The sequence below is a fragment of the Echeneis naucrates genome, chromosome 18 (assembly GCF_900963305.1).
Source record: "Echeneis naucrates chromosome 18, fEcheNa1.1, whole genome shotgun sequence".
Lineage (NCBI taxonomy): Eukaryota > Metazoa > Chordata > Actinopteri > Carangiformes > Echeneidae > Echeneis > Echeneis naucrates.
In genome coordinates, this window is record NC_042528.1 from 7539086 (window position 1) to 7563564 (window position 24479).

Genomic DNA, 24479 nt, shown 5'->3' on the forward strand with positions numbered 1-24479 from the left:
TTTCTCTTTGATCAATTGCAGGTTTCATATTTCTCACACAAATAAAATTCAGCTTTTATAGCTGTATTTGCAGGCATATGACTAAAACATTACTGTTACATATTTGCAGTGCCACTATTATTTCACCATTATGTCTCTAAGCTACTTACCTCATACTTTTGAGTCAATGTTTATCAACTGTTAACATTTTCACATTTCACATCACAAGTAACTTGTTACTCGCCAATCCATCTTATAATATCCCAATAATAAAATGGTTAGAATACACATTAGTAGTTCATTCAACATAATTAAAAATATGTGGATTACAATTAAGTCAGTCTGTGAATTCAAAGTGTGCTTGTAGAGATGTAGTGATCAGTTGCTTTGTTTACAGTTGACTACAGTAAGCAAATAATACACATATTTAGGGTGGTTGATATGTCAATTGCCATAAACTTGTTTAACAAGTACATGATGTGCATTTATTTCATTTATCTATATTGCAAAGATATGTTCACAAATTTGACCTGGGCGGGTTTTCAGTCCACTGTACTTGTAACAACTTCAGAAAATGTTTTAAAAGTCAAGCTTAACTACTGATTAAGACTGAAGAGTGTAATATTTGTTTGTATGATAAATTTCAATGTACCAGCTGATACACTTCAATAGATATATTATTTTTGGACTTCATGTTCTGTGACATTTAACATTATCTTATTTTAGAAGGTTTTAACAAGAAACTAACTTTGAAGTATAAATCTAGTAGAGATTAAAGTAAGATATTAGGCTGTTTTATAGATTGTAATGGCAGTTCAAGTATAAAACAGGGAAAACGTCTTTGTTTATCCCAAAGAAGAATGGCTAACATATTCACGTGCTAGATATGTTAAATGGAAACTGAAACGTAACAATTTGGTATTTTATAGCACGTCAGTAATTTAGTTAAGAGTACTCTCGTTTGAAAAATGTAAACGTTTTGTTTTGTGTCGATAAAACTAGCGTCATTTTGTTGACTCTCTTTAGTTACAGAGCAGTTTTTCCAAACGCCCGCACTGATCGGTGAACTGTACGTCAACGTCACCGCCATATTGGACGAGTAAAGCATCGGAGCAGAAAAGATGCCTCAAATCTGTGCTGCGTGGAGTTGTCGCAACCGTTCTACACCCCAAACCAAATGTGAGAGCATGACCTTTGACAGGTAAGACTGAATGACCTGTGAGAGTATTGGCCCATACGCTGCATTATTTGGCGTTTCTAACGTAGTTTTGAGAGCAGAATTTGCCGATGTTGCGGAAAACACTACGGATTCCCGCCCATTCATTCATTCATTTATTTTGATTTATTCTGCTCATGGTAGTATATTTTTTCATCAAAATACACATACAACTAATAATTTAACAACTCAATTTACACATCCATTGTAGGAAAGGAACAAGAGGAAGAACAATCTTGGATGTTAACTCTTCTTCAAAACAAACGATGAATTCGCGCGGTCAAACCCGCTTTCATTCTTATTTTATTTTTTTTGCCCCAAACATTTTAGTGAGATTGCTGTACATTGCTCGGCTAACTTTCGTTGTAGCCAATGTGTCAAAGTGTTGTACTGGCTGACATTGGTGCAAAGGATGTGTTTGGTCTGGGTGGGCACATTCAGGAAACACAGTGTTGAATCGACAACCATCACTGTGCGCTTATGTCACTAGTTGTTTCTGTGTTCCGCACCACATAGCCAAACAACACACAACAACACAAGAAAAGAATGTGCAAAACCATTCTTTTTAAATATCATATACATTTACGTGTTTGGTCCCTAACTGTTTGTCAAGTATAGCAGTGCATGTGTGAATGAATAACTGGGAGGCATTAACGCAAATTACAAGTCCGTTTACTTCTATTAGTGCACTGCGCAACTTTGACTCGTCCAATATGGCGGCGACGCTGACGGGGTTTAGAGCACGGGGACGTGCGTGCCATGCGCGCGCCCGCGCGCGGGAGAGATTTCAAAGGCACTTTTGAATTTTTTTGAAGTTGTGACGTTTTTCTGACGTCGAATTGACTTCAATTTATTCTTTGTAAATAAAGGAGAGTTGACAGCGCAAAACAGACCTTCACGGAGAACAGCGCGGAGAAAATAACTGAAGATACCAGCCATGATCGCCAGAAAATCAACTTCGACTTACAATTCTGTAAGTATACTCAACTTTCTGATGAAGAACACACATTAGATTTTTATAAATGATGGTAAATCAGCTGTTAGCTGTTTGCAAACTGCTGATTATCACTTATTTGTCTAGTTGGCAGAAAGTATAACATTGAGTAAATTGTTTTATCGTGTTTTCTTTTAAGATGTCACCAGAAGAGGGAGAATGGACATGCAGCGATTTAGACGTTCCTCTGTTTGCATCAGATGTATTTGTGCCAATTTTCTCCACACATCTGTGCAACATAACAGAAGAGTAAGTAACACATTGAAATTCAACATCAGAACTTACCGTAATATGCAGTATACATTTATGATATGCCTTAGTTTAAGATTTAGTTTTGCTCAACCTTTCCTAATCTATTTTTCTCAGGCACTGGATGATTTTGGCAGAAGGGAACATAGATTCGCACACCATCGACCTGCTAACCAACATGGTCCATGCAGTGATAGATCAGATGAACTTTTCAGTCCTGGAAGCTGTAAGACCTCAGGTTATTGCCTGGGAACAGAACAATAGCATCAGTTGCACGGAAAAAAAACAGGTAAGTCAACAGCTTCCAAACATTTTTCTTAAACAGTTATCTGACTATTTTCCATCAGATACTTGTGTCGGTCATTAGCTACCAAGGTTGATTTATGTGTTAGAATGGAAAAACACTGGCAAAATATCAGTTGACTCAGGTTTCTCTTCTTAATCAACAGGAATTATCATCATGTGACCAAGGAAGACATCGAAGCCACCCTTGGAGATTCAATTCAGAGCAGCTTTGTTGAAGTGCTCCAAGCTGAACCGGGGCTATTCCACATAAGCAAACTGTCTGAGTTGCTTGCAGCAGAGGTGACCAGGATGGTGAACCACCAACTGCATGAAAGGAGATGGAGAAAGCAGCTTTCTGCACAGATAGACACGTCTGAGTCCGTCACTCTAGATCTTGTTTACCATGTCGCACATATCCTGAAAGAAGCACTAAAATGTACTGCTCCATCTGAAGACAATAATCTGGACAGCAGCTGCTCCAAAGAGAATGACATCATTTGTATATCAGTCAGCTGCACACCAGAAAAGACCTCGCAACTGCCTGAGTCATCTGACAACCTAGAAAGTCATTTCTTAAGTTGCAGCAACAAAGCGGTGGTTGAGGCCGATGACATCAGTGAATGCACCTCAGACGTGGAATCCACAGACCCTTCAGTGGAAGAGGACAACTCTTTACTCATTGTGGTTCTTGGGAAGCTACTGGAGCACATTGCTGAATCTACCAGGACATCAGCATATGAGGTTGACTTTAATCAGATGGTGACACGTCTCACAAAGAGGACTAGAGGAAAATTAAGTTTGCCACTCCCCAAAACATTTAAAAAAATCCACATCCCCATTTATAAGAAGCTTTGCCAGGAGTTTGGATCTGCAAAGCTGGTGCAGGCTGCCATGGTGTCCTCTGATGGGACTTTTGAAGACGCACTGGTGAAAATTTTTAATTCCCCGCCACAGATCTCAACAAGAAGAGCGACCAGCTGGGTGACTAAAGTGAAGAGGTTTTTCCGCATGAGGACCGCAAAGGTTTCTGCGGTCTTAGAGATGAGTGACGAGAGCCGTGACGCTGCAGTGTCACCCCCAGTTTCGAGGAACCAGAACTCACCCAGCGTTAGCATATTTTCCACCATTGGCAGGTTTCTCAGGAAGAATTTCTTCTGCTGCATCAGCGATGGATCAGCGGACCCCTAGGAACAAATGAGTATCGTGTCCAATTATTTCACCAAATTTTCCTTCGTATTTATCTTGAAAAGTAAAAAAACATCACATAATATTTCAAGATAAATGCAAACTCCTTTAAAAAGGGATGTGTTTCTATACTTTCCTAAAATTACTTTTGTAATTATATAGCAAAAGGAACACATTCTTTTTTTAAAAAATAAGGGCAGCATGGAGGCTCTTTGGGGCCTCACAGGAGTAGGGCTGAGCATTTTCTGTGTTCTCCCTTTTCTGTGGAGAGTAAGCATATTCTCCCCATGCCGACGTTGGGTTTTCTCCGGGTGCTCCGGTTTCCTCCCACTTTCCAAAAATATGCAGATCAATTGTAAACCACTAAATCGTCCCCAAACATCTAGATTTGACCCCTTTTGATGAATAAATAATAAAAACGCTACATTATTTTAACATTTATTAAAAATTACGTCTCTAAGCTACTTACCTCATACTTTTGAGTCAATGTTTATCAACTGTTCACATTTTCACATTTCACATCACAAGTAACTTGTTACTCCCCAATCCATCTTATAATATCCCAATAATAAAATGGTTAGAATACACATTAGTAGTTCATTCAACATAATTAAAAATATGTGGATTACATAAAATCAGTCTGAGAATTCAAAGCGTGCTTGTAGAGATCTCTTCATTTGCTCTGTTTGAGCTTAGTATGAGATGCATGAACTGAAGCTGGGATGAGAATAGAATGAGTTCATAGAGCGCCTTTTGATTTCTTTGGCTGAAATCACAGACAGACACACTAGTTGAGAAACTCAGAGAAATATATTAGAGCTTATTGAGATCTCTTCTAAAACTTAAAAGGAGCCTAAATTGACATTTAGTGCATCTTATTGCTCATGAGAAAAAGACAAGACACAGGAACAATAAACCTTATTCTCAGTTTGGTGTCAAACAGATCTCATAGCTGTCTAGGAGAAGTAAATGAAACATTTTTGAGATCTCTTTTCAAAATGTCTTTTCCTCTGGGAGGACAAGTAAGTGATCAGTTGCTTTGTTTACAGTTGACTGCAGTAAGCAAATAATACACATATTTAGGGTGGTTGATATGTCAATTGCCATAAACTTGTTTAACAAGTACACAATGTGCAATTATTTAATTTATCTATATTGCAAAGATATGTTCACAAATTTGACCTGGGCGGGTTTTCAGTCCACTGTACTTGTAACAACTTCAGAAAATGTTGTAAAAGTCAAGCTTAACTACTGATTAAGACTGAAGAGTGTCATGTTTGTTTGTATGATAAATTTCAATGTACCAGCTGATACACATCAATAGATATATTATTTTTGGACTTCATGTTCTGTGACATTTAACATTATCTTATTTTAGAAGGTTTTAACAAGAAACTAACTTTGAAGTATAAATCTAGTAGAGATTAAAGTAAGATATTAGGCTGTTTTATAGATTGTTATGGCAGTTCAAGTATAAAACAGGGAAAACGTCTTTGTTTATCCCAAAGAAGAATGGCTAACATTTTCACATGCTAGATATGTTAAATGGAAACTGAAACGTAACAATTTGGTATTTTATAGCACGTCAGTAATTTAGTTAAGAGTACTCTCGTTTGAAAAATGTAAACGTTTTGTTTTGTGTCGATAAAACTAGCGTCATTTTGTTGACTCTCTTTAGTTACAGAGCAGTTTTTCCAAACGCCCGCACTGATCGGTGAACTGTACGTCAACGTCACCGCCATATTGGACGAGTAAAGCATCGGAGCAGAAAAGATGCCTCAAATCTGTGCTGCGTGGAGTTGTCGGAACCGTTCTACACCCCAAACCAAATGTGAGAGCATGACCTTTGACAGGTAAGACTGAATGACCTGTGAGAGTATTGGCCCATACGCTGCATTATTTGGCGTTTCTAACGTAGTTTTGAGAGCAGAATTTGCCGATGTTGCGGAAAACACTACGGATTCCCGCCCATTCATTCATTTATTAGTGACTCGGGCTCCGAACAGAGTCCAGAGTCACTATTGTTATCCTGCGCGTTTATTCTTCTTCTTATTCCTCTTCCGTAAGAATTTTGATTCGCTTCTTGTCGGAGTGAATTTAGCCCCCCGGACCAAAGCCCATCATCGGGGGCCTGTTTGGGGTCGGTGTGCTCCGTTTCCAGGGTAGAATACGATTTTTGGCGCCGTAAACGGCGAAAACGTGGCCAAAACACTCCATTCATTTCCTATGAGAGACGGCGAAAATCCTCAAATCGTCACCTTTTTTCAAACCTCTGATACTTTGGCATACGTCCAGCTAGACAGTCCATTTTACCTCCAAAACGGAGGAAAACCTGTTGTCTTTCAAGTGGTGTTTTCGTCTTTCTGATATCTTTTATACTTTTCGAACAGCGACTGTTCAAGCGTGATGCTCGTTTCACCTCACTTCTGCTGAAAATTGTAGTTTCCCATGTGTGTGTATTAGACGGAATGTTGGTGGCTTAGAGTGGAGGACACTTAAGTTAGAGTGCGTGAGTGAGCTGAAGATTCTCAAAAAATTTATTTTTAAATCGCCCTCACGGGCACATAATTGAAGGTACACGCCTCATTTTCTCCAAAGTAATAGAGATTCTTGTCCTCTCTGGAAAAATGCCTTTACTTTAACTGTCAGACAAACCAAATTTGAACTGTGCCCCTCTAAAGGACATGCTCAGCCCTCCTCTCTCCTATTACTCCCCATGTATTTTTCTCTGGCCGGAAGGAGAGGAGTTCACATTTTCATGTGTTTTTAACTCGCTCCCCTGTCCACATTTTACAGCCTAGAAACACCAAAATACACACACAGCTTCAGACACTTGTTGTGGCGCTCAGCGTCTGTTCGGTTTTTAGATAGGAGTTATCGTTTTGTCACAAACTGCCTCAGAGTGAGAGGCTCGCCGACAGAAATGAACCTGTTTTCTAATGGGCTCTCTGTGAAGGATGATGCAATCCAAGCTCAGACACACAGCTGCAGTCAGTGATGTCATCAGACTGCTGAACAACTGCTACCACTGACATTTGTGTTAGACTGCAGGACACACACAGACACACATATAGATAGACGGGCACACAAACACACAGCCAGGCACATGCAAAGAGACACAAATATACAGACAAAGAGCCCTGTACATAAGTACATACAGACATACACAAGCACACACGTATACAGAGAGACATACAGAGACAGTGGCTCACACGCAGACACATTTACAGACGCGCGCACACACACACACACAAATATACAAACAACCACTGACACACAAATTTACACACAGAAACACAAGAAGAGACATAAACAGATGTCGAATTGACTTCAATTTATTCTTTGTAAATAAGGGAGAGTTGACAGTGCAAAACAGACCTTCACGGAGAACAGCGCGGAGAAAATAACTGAAGATACCAGCCATGATCGCCAGAAAATCAACTTCGACTTACAATTCTGTAAGTATACTCAACTTTCTGATGAAGAACACAAATTAGATTTTTATAAATGATGGTAAATCAGCTGTTAGCTGTTTGCAAACTGCTGATTATCACTTATTTGTCTAGTTGGCAGAAAGTATAACATTGAGTAAATTGTTTTATCGTGTTTTCTTTTAAGATGTCACCAGAAGAGGGAGAATGGACATGCAGCGATTTAGACGTTCCTCTGTTTGCATCAGATGTATTTGTGCCAATTTTCTCCACACATCTGTGCAACATGACAGAAGAGTAAGTAACACATTGAAATTCAACATCAGAACTTACCGTAATATGCAGTATACATTTATGATATGCCTTAGTTTAAGATTTAGTTTTGCTCAACCTTTCCTAATCTATTTTTCTCAGGCACTGGATGATTTTGGCAGAAGGGAACATAGATTCGCACACCATCGACCTGCTAACCAACATGGTCCATGCAGTGATAGATCAGATGAACTTCTCAGTCCTGGAAGCTGTAAGACCTCAGGTTATTGCCTGGGAACAGAACAATAGCATCAGTTGCACGGAAAAAAACAGGTAAGTCAACAGCTTCCAAACATTTTTCTTAAACAGTTATCTGACTATTTTCCATCAGATACTTGTGTCGGTCATTAGCTACCAAGGTTGATTTATGTGTTAGAATGGAAAAACACTGGCAAAATATCAGTTGACTCAGGTTTCTCTTCTTAATCAACAGGAATTATCATCATGTGACCAAGGAAGACATCGAAGCCACCCTTGGAGATTCAATTCAGAGCAGCTTTGTTGAAGTGCTCCAAGCTGAACCGGGGCTATTCCACATAAGCAAACTGTCTGAGTTGCTTGCAGCAGAGGTGACCAGGATGGTGAACCACCAACTGCATGAAAGGAGATGGAGAAAGCAGCTTTCTGCACAGATAGACACGTCTCACAAAGAGGACTAGAGGAAAATTAAGTTTGCCACTCCCCAAAACATTTAAAAAAATCCACATCCCCATTTATAAGAAGCTTTGCCAGGAGTTTGGATCTGCAAAGCTGGTGCAGGCTGCCATGGTGTCCTCTGATGGGACTTTTGAAGACGCACTGGTGAAAATTTTTAATTCCCCGCCACAGATCTCAACAAGAAGAGCGACCAGCTGGGTGACTAAAGTGAAGAGGTTTTTCTGCATGAGGACCGCAAAGGTTTCTGCGGTCTTAGAGATGAGTGACGAGAGCCGTGACGCTGCAGTGTCACCCCCAGTTTCGAGGAACCAGAACTCAGATGAACATTTGCCAGGACTACATGTTAGCTGCTCTGGTATATTTCACAAGTCATATGGACCCACTTTGCTAAGCGTAAGTTTCTCATTACATTTTTCCTGGAAATTATGATTTGTTTATATATATTTATTTTTTTTTGGGGGGGGGGTATTTTGTACATTGTGGTAGGTGCAATAAAAGCACTTGTTAGAGAAAAATCATTCTCACGTTTTCACAAAATGTCACATAATACAGGAAAACAAACTGCTTTTAATTGATTAGATTAGATTTTATTGGTAAAATTAATGAAGAGATGAAAGAAAGAAAGTGAAACAGACTGAACGGAAAAGAAACAGGACAGAGAGAGAAAAGAGGGGACTAAGGTAATAGAGAAAAGACGGAACGGTAACAAGGAGGGGTCGTGGTTATTAGGGACTGGGAGGGGGATTCACAGCTTTAGGGGACTGTCAGATGTCAACCGGGGTCATTGTGTCAATAATCAGGTTGTCATGTAGGACACAGGGCTGACTGCTGTAATCGAGGTGGGGCGGCTGCCAGTCCTCCGAGTACAGAGGTGGTGGTTCCTCTTCAGCCTCTGGGGGATCTCGATGTATTCGTAGGATCTTTTTATTGACCCAGGATGTCAGCTTCTGTGGAGGCGACTTTGTTCTCTTCTCCAGCTGGGATGTGAGATCTTTAAGCTGTTTTTTTAAGTTGTGCTCCGACACAATCTTGTCATTAAGTTTTTTGATGAAATAATGTTTGAGCTGCTTCAGCTGTGAGTTAGCTTTCTCCAGCTGAGCCTGTAGATTCCTCGTCTCGTTGTAGTGGCTCTGGTAGATATTTTTGTGCCTTGAAATCTGTGTGCTGAGACATGTAACGCATTGTTTGTAGACTTTCCTGGTATTTTCATCCACCTGAATTTTCTTGTTATTTCCTACATGGTGGCTTTGCAGTCTCATGACTCTGCTCCGTAGATTCTTGGGATTTTCAATGTCATACATGCACGTCTGAATATCCTCCTTAATACGCAGCAGAGAGGTCTGCAGACGAGCAACTTTGTCCCTCAGTATGCAAAAGTCTGGCTCGCGGGCATTTGCCTTGTACCTGAGACTTTTGATTGTTTTCTTCAGGTCATTATTTGTAAGTTGTGACTTTGATAAAAAGTCAGTTTTTACCTTCAGCTCCTCATCTATCTCGGCCGCTTCAGTCTTCAGTCTTGTGATGTTTTTCTCCAATTGAATTTTCAAATTCTTATAGAGAGCATTTGTTTCATTTGCTGCCAGTAATTCATGTATGATGTCGGCCTTTTGATGTTTTAAAGAAACAATCTCCTCGTTTCTATCGATGATCTCTTTTTTTTGGTCTTTGACAGTTTCTCTTAAGCTGGCCACAGTTCTGTTCAGAGAGGTCTCCCTTCTGGTTTTTGCTTTTATAATCTTCTTCTGTTCTTCCACTGTCTTTTGCAGTTCTTCGTGCCAGGAACTCCTTTGCTTTTTGAACTGCTCAAAGTCTTCGCTAATCTTTCGTTTCTCCTCCTTTAATTTCGCCACTTGAATTTCCAACCTGCTCACCCGAAATTTGCATTCTGGCTCAATCTTTGACAACTTCTCCTGAAGTCGTGAGACCTTTGAAATTTCGCAGTTCAGTTTACGCTGCATCATTTTTCTCATATCTTCCACTTGTTGTGCTGCTTTCTCTTTTTCCAATGCCAAAGCCTTGTCAAATTCTAAAGTCATGTTGGACTTGGCATTTTTAAACTCCTCTTTTGCTTGGGCAAGTTGTTTGGCCAGAGGATGTGTAGGGTCAGAGATCTCTACTGGGTCGGTCTGTGTTTGGACATGTTTTTGGAATAACACGCTCTCGTCTTCTATTTGTGCCATATCACACATGTCCTGGTAAAGACTGCCATTTATATTTTCACTGATGGCCAATCGACTTCTCAACTGCTCCACAATGTCTTGCTGAACTTGAAGATTTTCTTCAAGAGTCTTGATTTCTTTCTTTTGAAGTCCTATGGTATTTAAGTTGTTCCTCGCTTCTTGTCTCAAGGTTTCTTCGAGACCAGTATATATGTCTTTTAGGTTCTCGATCTTCCACAGCAAATATTGTACTGTCTGTTCTTCTGTCACTGGGTTCTCCATTGCAGATGGTAGGAATGCTACTTGATCAAACTGAAGTTTTGAGCAAACTTGTGCCTGTCACGGTTGAGTTGTGTTGTTGTGTTGTCTGGAGTTTAATTCTGTTTGCTATACAGGCCACGTGCATTTATGACATAACGTGATGTCATCACATGGAATCCTCTGAAGTGATTGGATCCTCAACTTCAAAGAATTCCACGTGATGGCAGCTGATTGGATACTCAGCAATGACATCACGTGATGTCACGCGATCCTGTAATTGTGGTTGCTGAGGACATGGAATGATGGACAGGCAGACAAACGGAGACTAACAGAGACAGACAGAAGAGAATAATTCAGTTTCAAAATGAGGGTTAGCTCACTCTCCATCTGCTGCAGTGAATGTGATATTTGACTATAAGTGTGACTGTATTTATGACATTAGATGGGCTTAAAGTATCCATACATATCTATATATACATTCTTTCATTCGAGAACATGCACTTCAACAAGAAGCAGCAAAGTCTGGTAGCTCTCAGTTTCTACAAAATTTTACTTTATTTTTGTTGTATTTTTAATATTTTAATATGTGCTGTCCATATATTGAATTATTGGCAGTTGGTATAAGACCATACTATGTACCAAGAAAATTCAGTCATATAACAATATATGTGCTCCGGTTTCCTCCCACTTTCCAAAAATATGCAGATCAATTGTAAACCACTAAATCGTCCCCAAACATCTAGATTTGACCCCTTTTGATGAATAAATAACAAAAACTGGCTGCATTATTTTAACATTTATTAAAAATTATGTCTCTAAGCTACTTACCTCATACTTTTGAGTCAATGTTTATCAACTGTTCACATTTTCACATCACAAGTAACTTGTTACTCCCCAATCCATCTTATAATATCCCAATAATAAAATGGTTAGAATACACATTAGTAGTTCATTCAACATAATTAAAAATATGTGGATTACAATAAAGTCAGTCTGAGAATTCAAAGTGTGCTTGTAGAGATCTCTTCATTTGCTCTGTTTGAGCTTAGTATGAGATGCATGAACTGAAGCTGGGATGAGAATAGAATGAGTTCATAGAGCGCCTTTTGATTTCTTTGGCTGAAATCACAGACAGACACACTAGTTGAGAAACTCAGAGAAATATATTAGAGCTTATTGAGATCTCTTCTAAAACTTAAAAGGAGCCTAAATTGACATTTAGTGCATCTTATTGCTCATGAGAAAAAGACGAGACACAGGAACAATAAACCTTATTCTCAGTTTGGTGTCAAACAGATCTCATAGCTGTCTAGGAGAAGTAAATGAAACATTTTTGAGATCTCTTTTCAAAATTTCTTTTCCTCTGGGAGGACAAGTAAGTGATCAGTTGCTTTGTTTACAGTTGACTACAGTAAGCAAACGATACACATATTTAGGGTGGTTGATATGTCAATTGCCATAAACTTGTTTAACAAGTACACGATGTGCATTTATTTCATTTATCTATATTGCAAAGATATGTTCACAAATTTGACCTGGGCGGGTTTTCAGTCCACTGTACTTGTAACAACTTCAGAAAATGTGGTAAAAGTCAAGCTTAATTACTGATTAAGACTGAAGAGTGTAATATTTGTTTGTATGATAAATTTCAATGTACCAGCTGATACACATCAATAGATATATTATTTTTGGACTTCATGTTCTGTGACATTTAACATTATCTTATTTTAGAAGGTTTTAACAAGAAACTCTAACTTTGAAGTATAAATCTAGAGATTAAAGTAAGATATTAGGCTGTTTTATAGATTATTATGGCAGTTCAAGTATAAAACAGGGAAAACGTCTTTGTTTATCCCAAAGAAGAATGGCTAACATTTTCACATGCTAGATATGTTAAATGGAAACTGAAACGTAACAATTTGGTATTTTATAGCAACTCTCTAAATTCAAACTTTCGTTTGAAAAATGTAAACGTTTTGTTTTGTGTCGATAAAACTAGCGTCGTTTTGTTGACTCTCTTTAGTTACAGAGCAGTTTTTCCAAACGCCCGCACTGATCGGTGAACTGTACGTCAACGTCACCGCCATATTGGACGAGTAAAGCATCGGAGCAGAAAAGATGCCTCAAATCTGTGCTGCGTGGAGTTGTCGGAACCGTTCTACACCCCAAACCAAATGTGAGAGCATGACCTTTGACAGGTAAGACTTAATGACCTGTGAGAGTATTGGCCCATACGCTGCATTATTTGGCGTTTCTAACGTAGTTTTGAGAGCAGAATTTGCCGATGTTGCGGAAAACACTACGGATTCCCGCCCATTCATTCATTCATTTATTTTGATTTATTCTGCTCATGGTAGTATATATTTTCATCAAAATACACATACAACTAATAATTTAACAACTCAATTTACACATCCATTGTCGGAAAGGAACAAGAGGAAGAACAATCTTGGATGTTAACTCTTCTTCAAAACAAACGATGAATTCGCGCGGTCAAACCCGCTTTCATTCTTATTTTATTTTTTTTGCCCCAAACATTTTAGTGAGATTGCTGTACATTGCTCGGCTAACTTTCGTTGTAGCCAATGTGTCAAAGTGTTGTACTGGCTGACATTGGTGCAGAGGATGTGTTTGGTCTGGGTGGGCACATTCAGGAAACACAGTGTTGAATCGACAACCATCACTGTGCGCTTATGTCACTAGTTGTTTCTGTGTTCCGCACCACATAGCCAAACAACACACAACAACACAAGAAAAGAATGTGCAAAACCATTCTTTTTAAATATCATATACATTTACGTGTTTGGTCCCTAACTGTTTGTCAAGTATAGCAGTGCATGTGTGAATGAATAACTGAGAGGCATTAACGCAAATTACAAGTCCGTTTACTTCTATTAGTGCACAGCGCAACTTTGACTCGTCCAATATGGCGGCGACGCTGACGGGGTTTAGAGCACGGGGACGTGCGTGCCATGCGCGCGCCCGCGCGCGGGAGAGATTTCAAAGGCACTTTTGAATTTTTTTGAAGTTGTGACGTTTTTCTGACGTCGAATTGACTTCAATTTATTCTTTGTAAATAAGGGAGAGTTGACAGCGCAAAACAGACCTTCACGGAGAACAGCGCGGAGAAAATAACTGAAGATACCAGCCATGATCGCAAGAAAATCAACTTCGACTTACAATTCTGTAAGTATACTCAACTTTCTGATGAAGAACACAAATTAGATTTTTCTAAATGATGGTAAATCAGCTGTTAGCTGTTTGCAAACTGCTGATTATCACTTATTTGTCTAGTTGGCAGAAAGTATAACATTGAGTAAATTGTTTTATCGTGTTTTCTTTTAAGATGTCACCAGAAGAGGGAGAATGGACATGCAGCGATTTAGACGTTCCTCTGTTTGCATCAGATGTATTTGTGCCAATTTTCTCCACACATCTGTGCAACATAACAGAAGAGTAAGTAACACATTGAAATTCAACATCAGAACTTACCGTAATATGCAGTATACATTTATGATATGCCTTAGTTTAAGATTTAGTTTTGCTCAACCTTTCCTAATCTATTTTTCTCAGGCACTGGATGATTTTGGCAGAAGGGAACATAGATTCGCACACCATCGACCTGCTAACCAACATGGTCCATGCAGTGATAGATCAGATGAACTTCTCAGTCCTGGAAGCTGTAAGACCTCAGGTTATTGCCTGGGAACAGAACAATAGCATCAGTTGCACGGAAAAAAACAGGTAAGTCAACAGTTTCCAAACATTTTTCTTAAACAGTTATCTGACTATTTTCCATCAGATACTTGTGTCGGTCATTAGCTACCAAGGTTGATTTATGTGTTAGAATGGAAAAACACTGGCAAAATATCAGTTGACTCAGGTTTCTCTTCTTAATCAACAGGAATTATCATCATGTGACCAAGGAAGACATCGAAGCCACCCTTGGAGATTCAATTCAGAGCAGCTTTGTTGAAGTGCTCCAAGCTGAACCGGGGCTATTCCACATAAGCAAACTGTCTGAGTTGCTTGCAGCAGAGGTGACCAGGATGGTGAACCACCAACTGCATGAAAGGAGATGGAGAAAGCAGCTTTCTGCACAGATAGACACGTCTGAGTCCGTCACTCTAGATCTTGTTTACCATGTCGCACATATCCTGAAAGAAGCACTAAAATGTACTGCTCCATCTGAAGACAATAATCTGGACAGCAGCTGCTCCAAAGAGAATGACATCATTTGTATATCAGTCAGCTGCACACCAGAAAAGACCTCGCAACTGCCTGAGTCATCTGACAACCTAGAAAGTAATTTCTTAAGTTGCAGCAACAAAGCGGTGGTTGAGGCCGATGACATCAGTGAATGCACCTCAGACGTGGAATCCACAGACCCTTCAGTGGAAGAGGACAACTCTTTACTCATTGTGGTTCTTGGGAAGCTACTGGAGCACATTGCTGAATCTACCAGGACATCAGCATATGAGGTTGACTTTAATCAGATGGTGACACGTCTCACAAAGAGGACTAGAGGAAAATTAAGTTTGCCACTCCCCAAAACATTTAAAAAAATCCACATCCCCATTTATAAGAAGCTTTGCCAGGAGTTTGGATCTGCAAAGCTGGTGCAGGCTGCCATGGTGTCCTCTGATGGGACTTTTGAAGACGCACTGGTGAAAATTTTTAATTCCCCGCCACAGATCTCAACAAGAAGAGCGACCAGCTGGGTGACTAAAGTGAAGAGGTTTTTCCGCATGAGGACCGCAAAGGTTTCTGCGGTCTTAGAGATGAGTGACGAGAGCCGTGACGCTGCAGTGTCACCCCCAGTTTCGAGGAACCAGAACTCACCCAGCGTTAGCATATTTTCCACCATTGGCAGGTTTCTCAGGAAGAATTTCTTCTGCTGCATCAGCGATGGATCAGCGGACCCCTAGGAACAAATGAGTATCGTGTCCAATTATTTCACCAAATTTTCCTTCGTATTTATCTTGAAAAGTAAAAAAACATCACATAATATTTCAAGATAAATGCAAACTCCTTTAAAAGGGATGTGTTTCTATACTTTCCTAAAATTACTTTTGTAATTATATAGCAAAAGGAACACATTCTTTTTTAAAAAAAATAAGGGCAGCATGGAGGCTCTTTGGGGCCTCACAGGAGTAGGGCTGAGCATTTTCTGTGTTCTCCCTTTTCTGTGGAGAGTTAGCATATTCTCCCCATGCCGACGTTGGGTTTTCTCCGGGTGCTCCGGTTTCCTCCCACTTTCCAAAAATATGCAGATCAATTGTAAACCACTAAACCACTTTGTTGTCGTTTTAATGGGCAAACTGAAAGACAATTCATATATATATTTTTTTTATCATGTTTGTCAATATCACAGGCTCTACTTTTAACAATTCAGTCCACACTGACTTTGAGATGTTCAAGCAGCATTTGAGTGGCTACAGCCTTTATTCTCAGAGTTTCTGCCATACACCTATTTAATTTTGATATTTGTTGATATTTAATTGTGTCATAATCTTATTTTTATATCATTACTTTATAGCAAGACCAGAGTTCTTTATTTCTTTCCCTTAGTTCTTTGTGGTGTGAATGACAAATAAAGCTATTTATTAAGCATCCATTCTGCTCATTTGATTTGATTTGACTGTCCTCGTTCACCAACTCTGACAGACATTAGCGCCTCATCTATCTGTATCCTGCATAATAAAAAATAAAATAAATTAAATAAAAAAATAAACATGTATCTGCTATGGATAAAATTGGGAGTATCTGAACAGTTACATAGAACTTAAGCACATGCAAAGCAATCAAATAAATAATGGATACTACAATTAAGTGACAATTCTCCCTCATATTTGATTAGGTTTTTATCAATATTATAACAATTGTATGGGCGATATAGCTCTTTAAAGCACATAACCCCAAATTTATAAAAAGTACTTGTCTACCAAATATATTTTTAATGAGTGTCCCTGTGATTTTCTAATGAAATTAACATACATCCATGATGACATACATGACATGATGGATAGCTCTTCAATTTCTTTTGAACTACTACTAATGTAGGATAAAACATCAGGCTTTCAATGTTTGTTGTGTTTTATACCATATTTGCAAAAATCACAGTTTTTAATGTACTAAAGCTGTCATGATAATATGATGTAATTCAATGACTAACAGTGTGGAGAAAGTTGCATGACAAAAAGAAGCTCAAGTAAAATACAAGTACTTTAAGAAATTAAAATAAAAAGTATGTAAAACATGCATTTGAAATAAAACTGAATTAGATGTAGTTTTCACTTATTAAGTCCAAAGCCTAACGTTAGACTGGGTCGTTAGTGAGATTAATAATTCAAATTTGCTTTGCTTTAACCCTAACCTTAACACCCTGTACTGATGCGCTCGTTACACCCCTACTTAATACATTCCATTTCTCAACACATCTCCACCATTTCAATTGTGTGACTATTCCTACTGTGTCCATTTTTTGTGTTAAGAAGAAGACTGGGATGGAGGGAAATCCGTCATAATGAGAACCATAGTTCTGGTCAAGCTTTTAGTCTTCCTTCTTAGACTAGACTTAAAAGAAGCCAATATAATACTGAACTATCAGGAAGTTATACCCATATCAGCCATAATATACTTAGAGGAATAGTTCTATAGTTCTCTTTCTGAGAATAGTTCAATCTCACACTCCTGCTTAATTATAGATGTGACATAAGGATGTGATTCAGAAACAACCGACCGTCCTAAAAGTATTCACATAGTACAAAGGAAAAAACTACTTGAAATATGTGACTCAGCACAGACACAATTCAGTTCTCATGCATTGTACTTACTGAGAGCTCACCAGTCTGCTCCAGTACACCCAATCTCTGCTCAATTTCCATTTGAGCAGGAAGTCGTCTTACTTGCTTCAGTAAGACGACTGTCTTACTGTCAACCAGACATTTGATCTAAAAAGAATAAAGCAGTATAGGTACATCCGTAATACACATGTTAACAAGTTCACAATGAACTTTTAACAGGTATCTTGTATTAAATTTAATGTGATAGCGTCCCTTAAATGTAACACTGTGGGAAATGTTGGCATGCTAAACTAAGTGCTTGTTAATATGGTAAAACTTGGAAGCATTTCCCATTTTTCTAAATACACCACGTTCTGCAAAAGCTAAAATAAGAGTTGCTGGCACGGGCGAAATTTTAACGTACATGGAGACGTCATCACGCAGAACTGCACCTTGATGTGCTGCCTTCACGGACTCCCCGGCAGAAAGTCAGGAGCACAGCTTTCGAGGTTGATTGAAAGGCCGAGTCTTGGACCCTAAAAAAAAAAAAAAAAAAAAAAAGTTAGAACAGGTTATTACTCACAAAGCGAAAATGGCTTCCCTGGATGTATAGTAACAGCAGCAATGTCGTTCGTTTCTCAAAATTTACAGCAATGTTAATATGTCCGAGGTAGCTTCCCTGCATCCAAACGTCACATGTCGGACTAGTTCCTGTTTATAGAATACTTATTGTTACTTACTGTCGCACAAAGATCGGCATTTAAACCAAATGTAGTCTTTGTTTAGACGAACTAAAACCCTAAGTCTGAGAAAAATGTTCCCTTTGGACTTCGCGTGGGGGGCGGGAACTGCTGCCTATCAAATAGAAGGTAAGTAATGTAACAATAAATCAGATTTATATAGCGCTTCTCTTAGTAATGAATGAGATTGAATACAGGAACTGAGCTCATAACCAGGCTTCCATCCATAAACACATTTTGTAGAGACATTTAGTTTTTAATGCTTTTGTCATTAAAGTGCGTGCCATTTTTTGGTTTTGCTGTTTCTCAACGATAGCTTGTTTATAGATGTACATGCGGTTTGAACTTTGGCTGCAGCCGTTCATTGCATAGTTTTTGTGTTAGACTACACAGCTGTGTTGATGTTGTGCCTGCTCCCCGTAAATGGTACACACTAAGACACAGATACACTCAGTGTTGTGTGTGATTTTTATTGTTCACCAAGAGGTCTACAGATCATGATGATCATTATCATACCGTTGTTATGTTTGCACTACTTGACCAAACGGATAAGTTTCCCCTTTGTGAGATGGGGAGCAAACCTAAGTAACAAAACTAAAAAAATTACAGCCACTTAAATATTATAATTGCAGGAGAATTCGCAGGAAAATTAAACTGATTTAGACTGGATTATCCCACGAATATGAGCCTTAAAGAGACAAAAACCACTAAAGGTCCCAGCAGAGCCATTACATCAATCTCTGTAAAATCAACTCCCTTCCTACTTTTATGAAATGAAACAAGCTTTATGTGTGTGTTGAGGTGGCTGGCAGGCAGACGGCAAGGGACCAAGTATCTGGGACACATTTTGTCACGAGAAAGGCAGAGTGTTTAAGGAGCAGAATGGAGACGTGGCTTGTAACAGCTTTGAGCTGTGGGAGAAAGACCTGGAATGTATCCAGCTGCTTGGATTGACGCACTACCGCCTGTCCCTCTCCTGGGCCCGCCTCCTGCCTGATGGAACTGCACGGCATGTCAATCAAAAAGGTAGTTCCATCATCCTGCCAGACCCACACTAGACATAAACAACAAGCCAACATATTAGATGGTGCTGTTTTACCATGAAACCCACTAACACCACACTTTCTTACTGTCCCAACAGGTGTACAGTACTACAACAAGGTGATCGATGATTTGCGGGCCTGTAATGTATCACCTATGGTCACACTTTACCACTTTGACCTGCCTCAAGCACTCCAAGACCAGGGTGGTTGGAAATCATCAGCTATTGCGACCTACTTTGACAACTATGCCAAGTTTTGTTTCCAAACATTTGGAGACAGAGTCAAACTTTGGATAACTATCAACGAGCCGCAAGTGTGTGCCAAACTGGGCCACGAAGATGGCATCCACGCTCCTGGTTTGAAGGAACCAGGGATTGCTGCTTACTTGGTGGGCCATAATATGCTGCGTGCCCATGCCATGGCCTGGCACAGCTACAACTCCTTCTACAGAGCAAAGCAGAAGGGTGCAGTGTCTCTGGCCATTAACAGTGACTGGCTTGAGCCACTGCACCCAGATTGCCATGAGGACATTGCAGCCACAGAACGTGACTTAGTGTTTACACTAGGATGGTTTGCCTGGCCTGTTTTTGTCACAGGAGATTATCCAGAAATAATGAGATCTGCCATCGACTCTCAAAGTAAGAAGTTGGGATATCATGGCAATTCAAGACTGCCCAGGTTCTCAAAGGATGAACCTGCCATTCTCGGCACAGCTGACTTCTTTGCATTAAACTACTACACATCCCGCAAAGTCAAGCCTGGAGGTGGATGTGGACAGATGTGCATGAAGAGTGACCGAGATGCAGAGGAAGTTTTAGATCCCTCCTGGCCCATCAGCGGGGTGTCCTGGCTGGCTGTAGTTCCCCATGGTTTAAGGAAACTTCTTCAGTATATTAAGGTAAAATTACATCTAATATGGCCACACTCACAGTTTACTGTGCATTCAATCACTTCAAATCTGAAGTGATTTTTTTTTATCTCTTAGCATCAAACTGAATTGACTGAGAAGACAAATCGCCTTTAACCAAACAAGGAGAATACTGTGACATTTGTTGAATGTCTCACTATTGATTTTGTATGCAGTAATCTCCTTTTAACACCTCCAGAAACACACTGATGCTTCATTAGCGCTGTCACATTGAATGAAACAGTTACTTTGCTGAAAAGTGTTTGTAAACGAGCAATTTCCTGCTGTTTTGACTTGTCACAGGCCATTAGTTTGAGTTTGGCACCGCTGAAATGCAGCTAAACGGCACACTGTAGATCCATCTGTCTCTCCCTGGAAAGTCTGACAGCTGTGATGCCTTGTTTGACAATAATATTTGCCCCATGACTTTGTAGGACACTTTCAACAACCCAGCAGTCTACATCACAGAAAATGGCTTCTCGCAGATTGGTCCGCTGCAAATTGAGGATATCCAGCGCTGCAAGTTTTACAGTGACACCATCTTGGAGGTGGCTAAAGGTAAAGGCTGGTAAATCTGAACTGTAGAAGCACAATAAAACAAGAAAATAGCCATTAAAAAACAGTAATAGAGTCAGAGCCTGTGGGGAAAATTCTGCATTTTGGAAACATTCCATATAACATAATAGTGTCAATAAAAAAAATGAAAACACCGGTTGACAAATTGCCCCCTTAAAGCAATTATTTAGCAGGACCAAAGGCAGTTTGATACACCATAAACCCTCCTGCACACAGAGTGTAATTTAGATGGTCCAGCAGACTCTCACAAATTCAATATGCAAATACCAGTTTCTGTAGCTTCATGTACCCATGCGTTTTTTTATGTGCTATGCCCATATTTTTTTATTATTATTATTTTTACATTACACTGTGTGACTGGAGTGGAAGGAAATAACCGTTTTCACTCAAATCCCAAAAATATTAAAGTTTTGTTTTACATGTGTTTGACAAACATTATTAATATATTATGGATGCTTTTTACTGCATTTTTGGGGTACAAAAAAAAACTCAGGGAAACTCATCATGAAAACAAAACCTTTGATATATAATAGATTCCTTTTTGATGTAAGACAGCATAAGAAAACATTTTTATCATTAGTTTTAATTTTGGATACCAGTGTTGTGGCGTTGCCCACAACTAGTTTGTTATGGCACCATCATCTGGCCAATCTGTATTTTATTAAATTTTTTTGCCCTGGACAGCAAGGTGGCTGTCCATGTAGGCTGTTAGGCTTTTCTAACTTCGACATGAGAGCATGTACGTAGGCCTTAAGATTACCTGAAGTTACAAGATACAGGCCTTTTGCATTTAACTCATCAACAGGTAATATAATTTAACAAAGTACCTGCACTTCATTTTTTCCACCATTTCAACCACATGCTGATGGTCATCATTTTAAGGGCCACTGTAAAATAATGCTCATCTTGCCATGCTTCATGTTAGCAGTTAAGGTTTAGTCAAATTAATTCAGCTATTAAAACAATGAATGGGTGTGATTACGTTTAAGAAATAGGGCATCAATTCTTGCTGCCTGCATACATTTACAGCTTCTTTCCATGTTTTAACCTTGTTGTTATACAGCCATTGAAGAAGACGGGGTCAATGTCCGTGGATATTTTGCATGGTCACTGTTGGACAACTTTGAATGGGCTGATGGATTCAGTGTTCGTTTTGGATTGTTTCATGTGGATTTCTGTGACGGAAAGCTGAGTCGAACCATATATCGGTCTGGACGCGAGTATGCAAAGATTATCATGAAGTACAAAAGAGAAACTGGTGCACAATGACTGGAGAATAAAAGTTAAAACATTCATTTTTTTTGGATGTTATTTTGTCTGAGAAATATTTGTGCCAACTGGCTGAGTCACTGCAGTTCAATAAGACAAACAGGCACCTGCACCCATTCACTGTCAATCTACAATTTACAGCACCATTGCCAGGGCTGAATTTCTTTTCATTCCTGAAAATGGTCAGGGAGTAGTCAAATGAGTGAGCTTGGCTGGCTGTGTAAGAAGTCTGACTTGAGCATCGGCTGTAAGTACATGGCATTATGGTGAGTAAATGCAATTATAAACTAGTGTTATATCCTATCCAATGCCCTAATCAATCTGCACAAAGAGGTTTCTGTTGAAGGAAAGCTCCTCACTCAGAAGGCCAAGCTGCAGCAACCAGTGCACTGTGCTGCAGAAGAAACAGCACACTGTGCTCTTGTCAGTGCTTAATAGTAAAATCAACAGTGGTGGTCTTGTGAATAATCCCACTGTGACATGACTTTATATGTGTAAAGAGCTTAAATCAATGTGTTCTCGCAGGCAATCTACAAGTCTGAGATCATATTTTTCCTTGAATCCACCTATGAGATTCAGGTGTGTCTGCAGCTGTGCATGGTATCATGAGCATTCCAGTGGTTTATTGTTGACTGGAAGGTTGAAGTCTAGAGATAAAGTGATGCAGACTTCTATGGCTAAAGGCTTTTAAGTTCAAATCGTAACTGATAAGTTTGAGTAAAACAATATAGTTTACATTTTGTAGATTCTGCTGTTTCCCAAAAAAAGATTTTCTCATTCAACATAAAACAACTTCACTACCTCACCTATCCCACAGGAAAGACCCATCATCAGATAAAATATTCAGCTGACTTATCACACTGCCAGGCTGCATGAAGCACTTCAGCAGAGTCAGAAGGAATGCCAACTGAAAGCAACAGATGTCCTGCCACAAGAAGAGCGGAATGCCATTTGTGCACAGCTGTGCAAACTCTCTACTTTAAGAGCGCAGTGACGGAACAAGGCACGAAGTATCCCGAAGGTTTTCTGTCAATTCTTTTTATGGTTAACTGTGGTTAAGGTATTATTTACATTGAATGCTTAACAATGCACTGTACCAACAAGGCTGATATTTCTACGTTGATCAATAGACTTTTGCTTTGAGCATTCACAGAAAGCAAAGATTGTAGTTAGCAATTTAGACCTTAGGATGAAGTTTAAAGCAACACCAGCTGATCATCATCACACAGGATGGGAACCAGGCTCTGACAGCATGTTTGTGAGCCTACAGTGCCACTTTGTGGTATCAAGAGGAAGTACGCTTATGAATTCAACAACTTTGCGCAGTAGTGCACTTCAAATGATGTGCCGCTTTGATTAATAAAATGCATACTGTTGGTGTTACAATAAACAACTAAAGCAAGTCCCTAACCACAATACATCATAGATTTAACACAATTAATATTAATGCTCTGATGTGACGGAAAATGTGATTTATATTCTGTGTTAGGAGATTTTGTATGCATTAATAAGAGTGGTGTATCGTGACATCCAGTTGGCTGTGTATAGTGTTTTCAACAGATGTGAATAATACCCTTGTGGCCCTCCTCCATCTATGTCAAGCCGAGTGAGATTCTCCTTTGTCTTATGATGAATACCAAGCTATTGTGAAAGCATGAATAATGCTCCTGCCGCTCACATTGGAACTTCTTTGCAGGCAGCTTTGAACACAAAGATGAACCACATCTCACACTATTTCAACACTAATGAAGTTCATCTAATATCTGTTGCTTTGTCGGATGGTGCTGGTGGCCTTTAAATTGGTGCAGAATCACAGTAACTAAGCACAAAAGATGCAACAGTTTCTAAGGAGCTGTAATGCAACTTGCAACTCTATGCAACTTGTTGGGAAAAGCGAAAGAAAAAGTGATTACCCCAAAAAAAAAAAAAAAAAAAAAAAAAAAAAAAAAGCTTTGAAAGTGAAAAGCATGCCCATGAAATATCTGAAAATTCTCTTACCTCTGATGGAGACAGACAAATCTTTGCTGAAGCAAGTTTGAAGTATGTTTCCTGTGATTCATCAGTGTAGCCTTTGGGCAATTGAATTTCCAGCAAAGAGTTGATTAGTAATTCTACCAACTGTCTCCGAGTATTGATGGATTCCATCTTCCTATAACGCTGGCTTGAGGAAGCTGCATGGGTGAAAGGAGCACAACTGCTGCTGAATTGATTGAATGAAATATGACCAAAAGGTTCCTCTGCACTCAGGGAATGTTGAAATTAGCCATTTGTGTGGATCCGACGAATAATATGTGCCTATTGCAGGTTGGAAAGCTTAAAACATTAATTAGCATTTTAATAATTCACTCTTCCAGTCTCTTTAATAGCCCAACTACGAATATTCAACCGCAATCCATTACAGCAGGCAGAATTTATTCTGATTGGGCTGTGA

General features: G+C 39.3%; 3 protein-coding genes across 6 annotated transcripts; all 3 read left to right on the forward strand.

The window, feature by feature from the left end:
- Positions 1–2068: 2068 nt before the first annotated feature.
- On the forward strand, positions 2069–4571 carry LOC115059135 (uncharacterized). Of its 2 annotated transcripts, none has more exons than XM_029526741.1 (4): positions 2069–2168; positions 2329–2438; positions 2556–2727; positions 2888–4571. In XM_029526741.1, exon 4 carries the CDS (start codon positions 3033–3035, stop codon positions 3909–3911), a length of 879 nt encoding a protein of 292 aa, XP_029382601.1. In that variant the 5' UTR covers positions 2069–2168; positions 2329–2438; positions 2556–2727; positions 2888–3032; the 3' UTR covers positions 3912–4571. Both variants share the same exon structure in this region, with proteins under 2 accessions (XP_029382601.1, XP_029382602.1).
- Positions 4572–5402: 831 nt separating this feature from the next.
- On the forward strand, positions 5403–16292 carry LOC115059073 (uncharacterized). Its single transcript, XM_029526668.1, has 10 exons — positions 5403–5761; positions 7262–7366; positions 7527–7636; positions 7754–7924; positions 8085–8701; positions 12752–12926; positions 13810–13914; positions 14075–14184; positions 14302–14472; positions 14633–16292. The coding sequence occupies exons 7-10, from the start codon at positions 13879–13881 to the stop codon at positions 15654–15656; spliced, it is 1341 nt and encodes a 446-aa protein (XP_029382528.1). The 5' UTR covers positions 5403–5761; positions 7262–7366; positions 7527–7636; positions 7754–7924; positions 8085–8701; positions 12752–12926; positions 13810–13878; the 3' UTR covers positions 15657–16292.
- A 1953-nt stretch (positions 16293–18245) lies between these two features.
- Positions 18246–23453, forward strand: gba3 (glucosidase, beta, acid 3). 3 transcript variants are annotated; one of them, XR_003842145.1, is made up of 6 exons: positions 18246–18382; positions 19055–19279; positions 19395–20194; positions 20638–20761; positions 21843–22314; positions 22866–23453. XR_003842145.1 is itself a non-coding variant. In XM_029526607.1 (5 exons), exons 1-5 carry the CDS (start codon positions 18328–18330, stop codon positions 22046–22048), a joined length of 1410 nt encoding a protein of 469 aa, XP_029382467.1. In that variant the 5' UTR covers positions 18246–18327; the 3' UTR covers positions 22049–23453. The 3 variants fall into 3 exon arrangements, 2 of the variants coding, with proteins under 2 accessions (XP_029382467.1, XP_029382468.1); XM_029526607.1 differs by having other exon boundaries at positions 21843–23453; XM_029526608.1 differs by lacking the exons at positions 19395–20194; positions 20638–20761 and having other exon boundaries at positions 21843–23453.
- The last annotated feature ends 1026 nt before the right edge of the window (positions 23454–24479 follow it).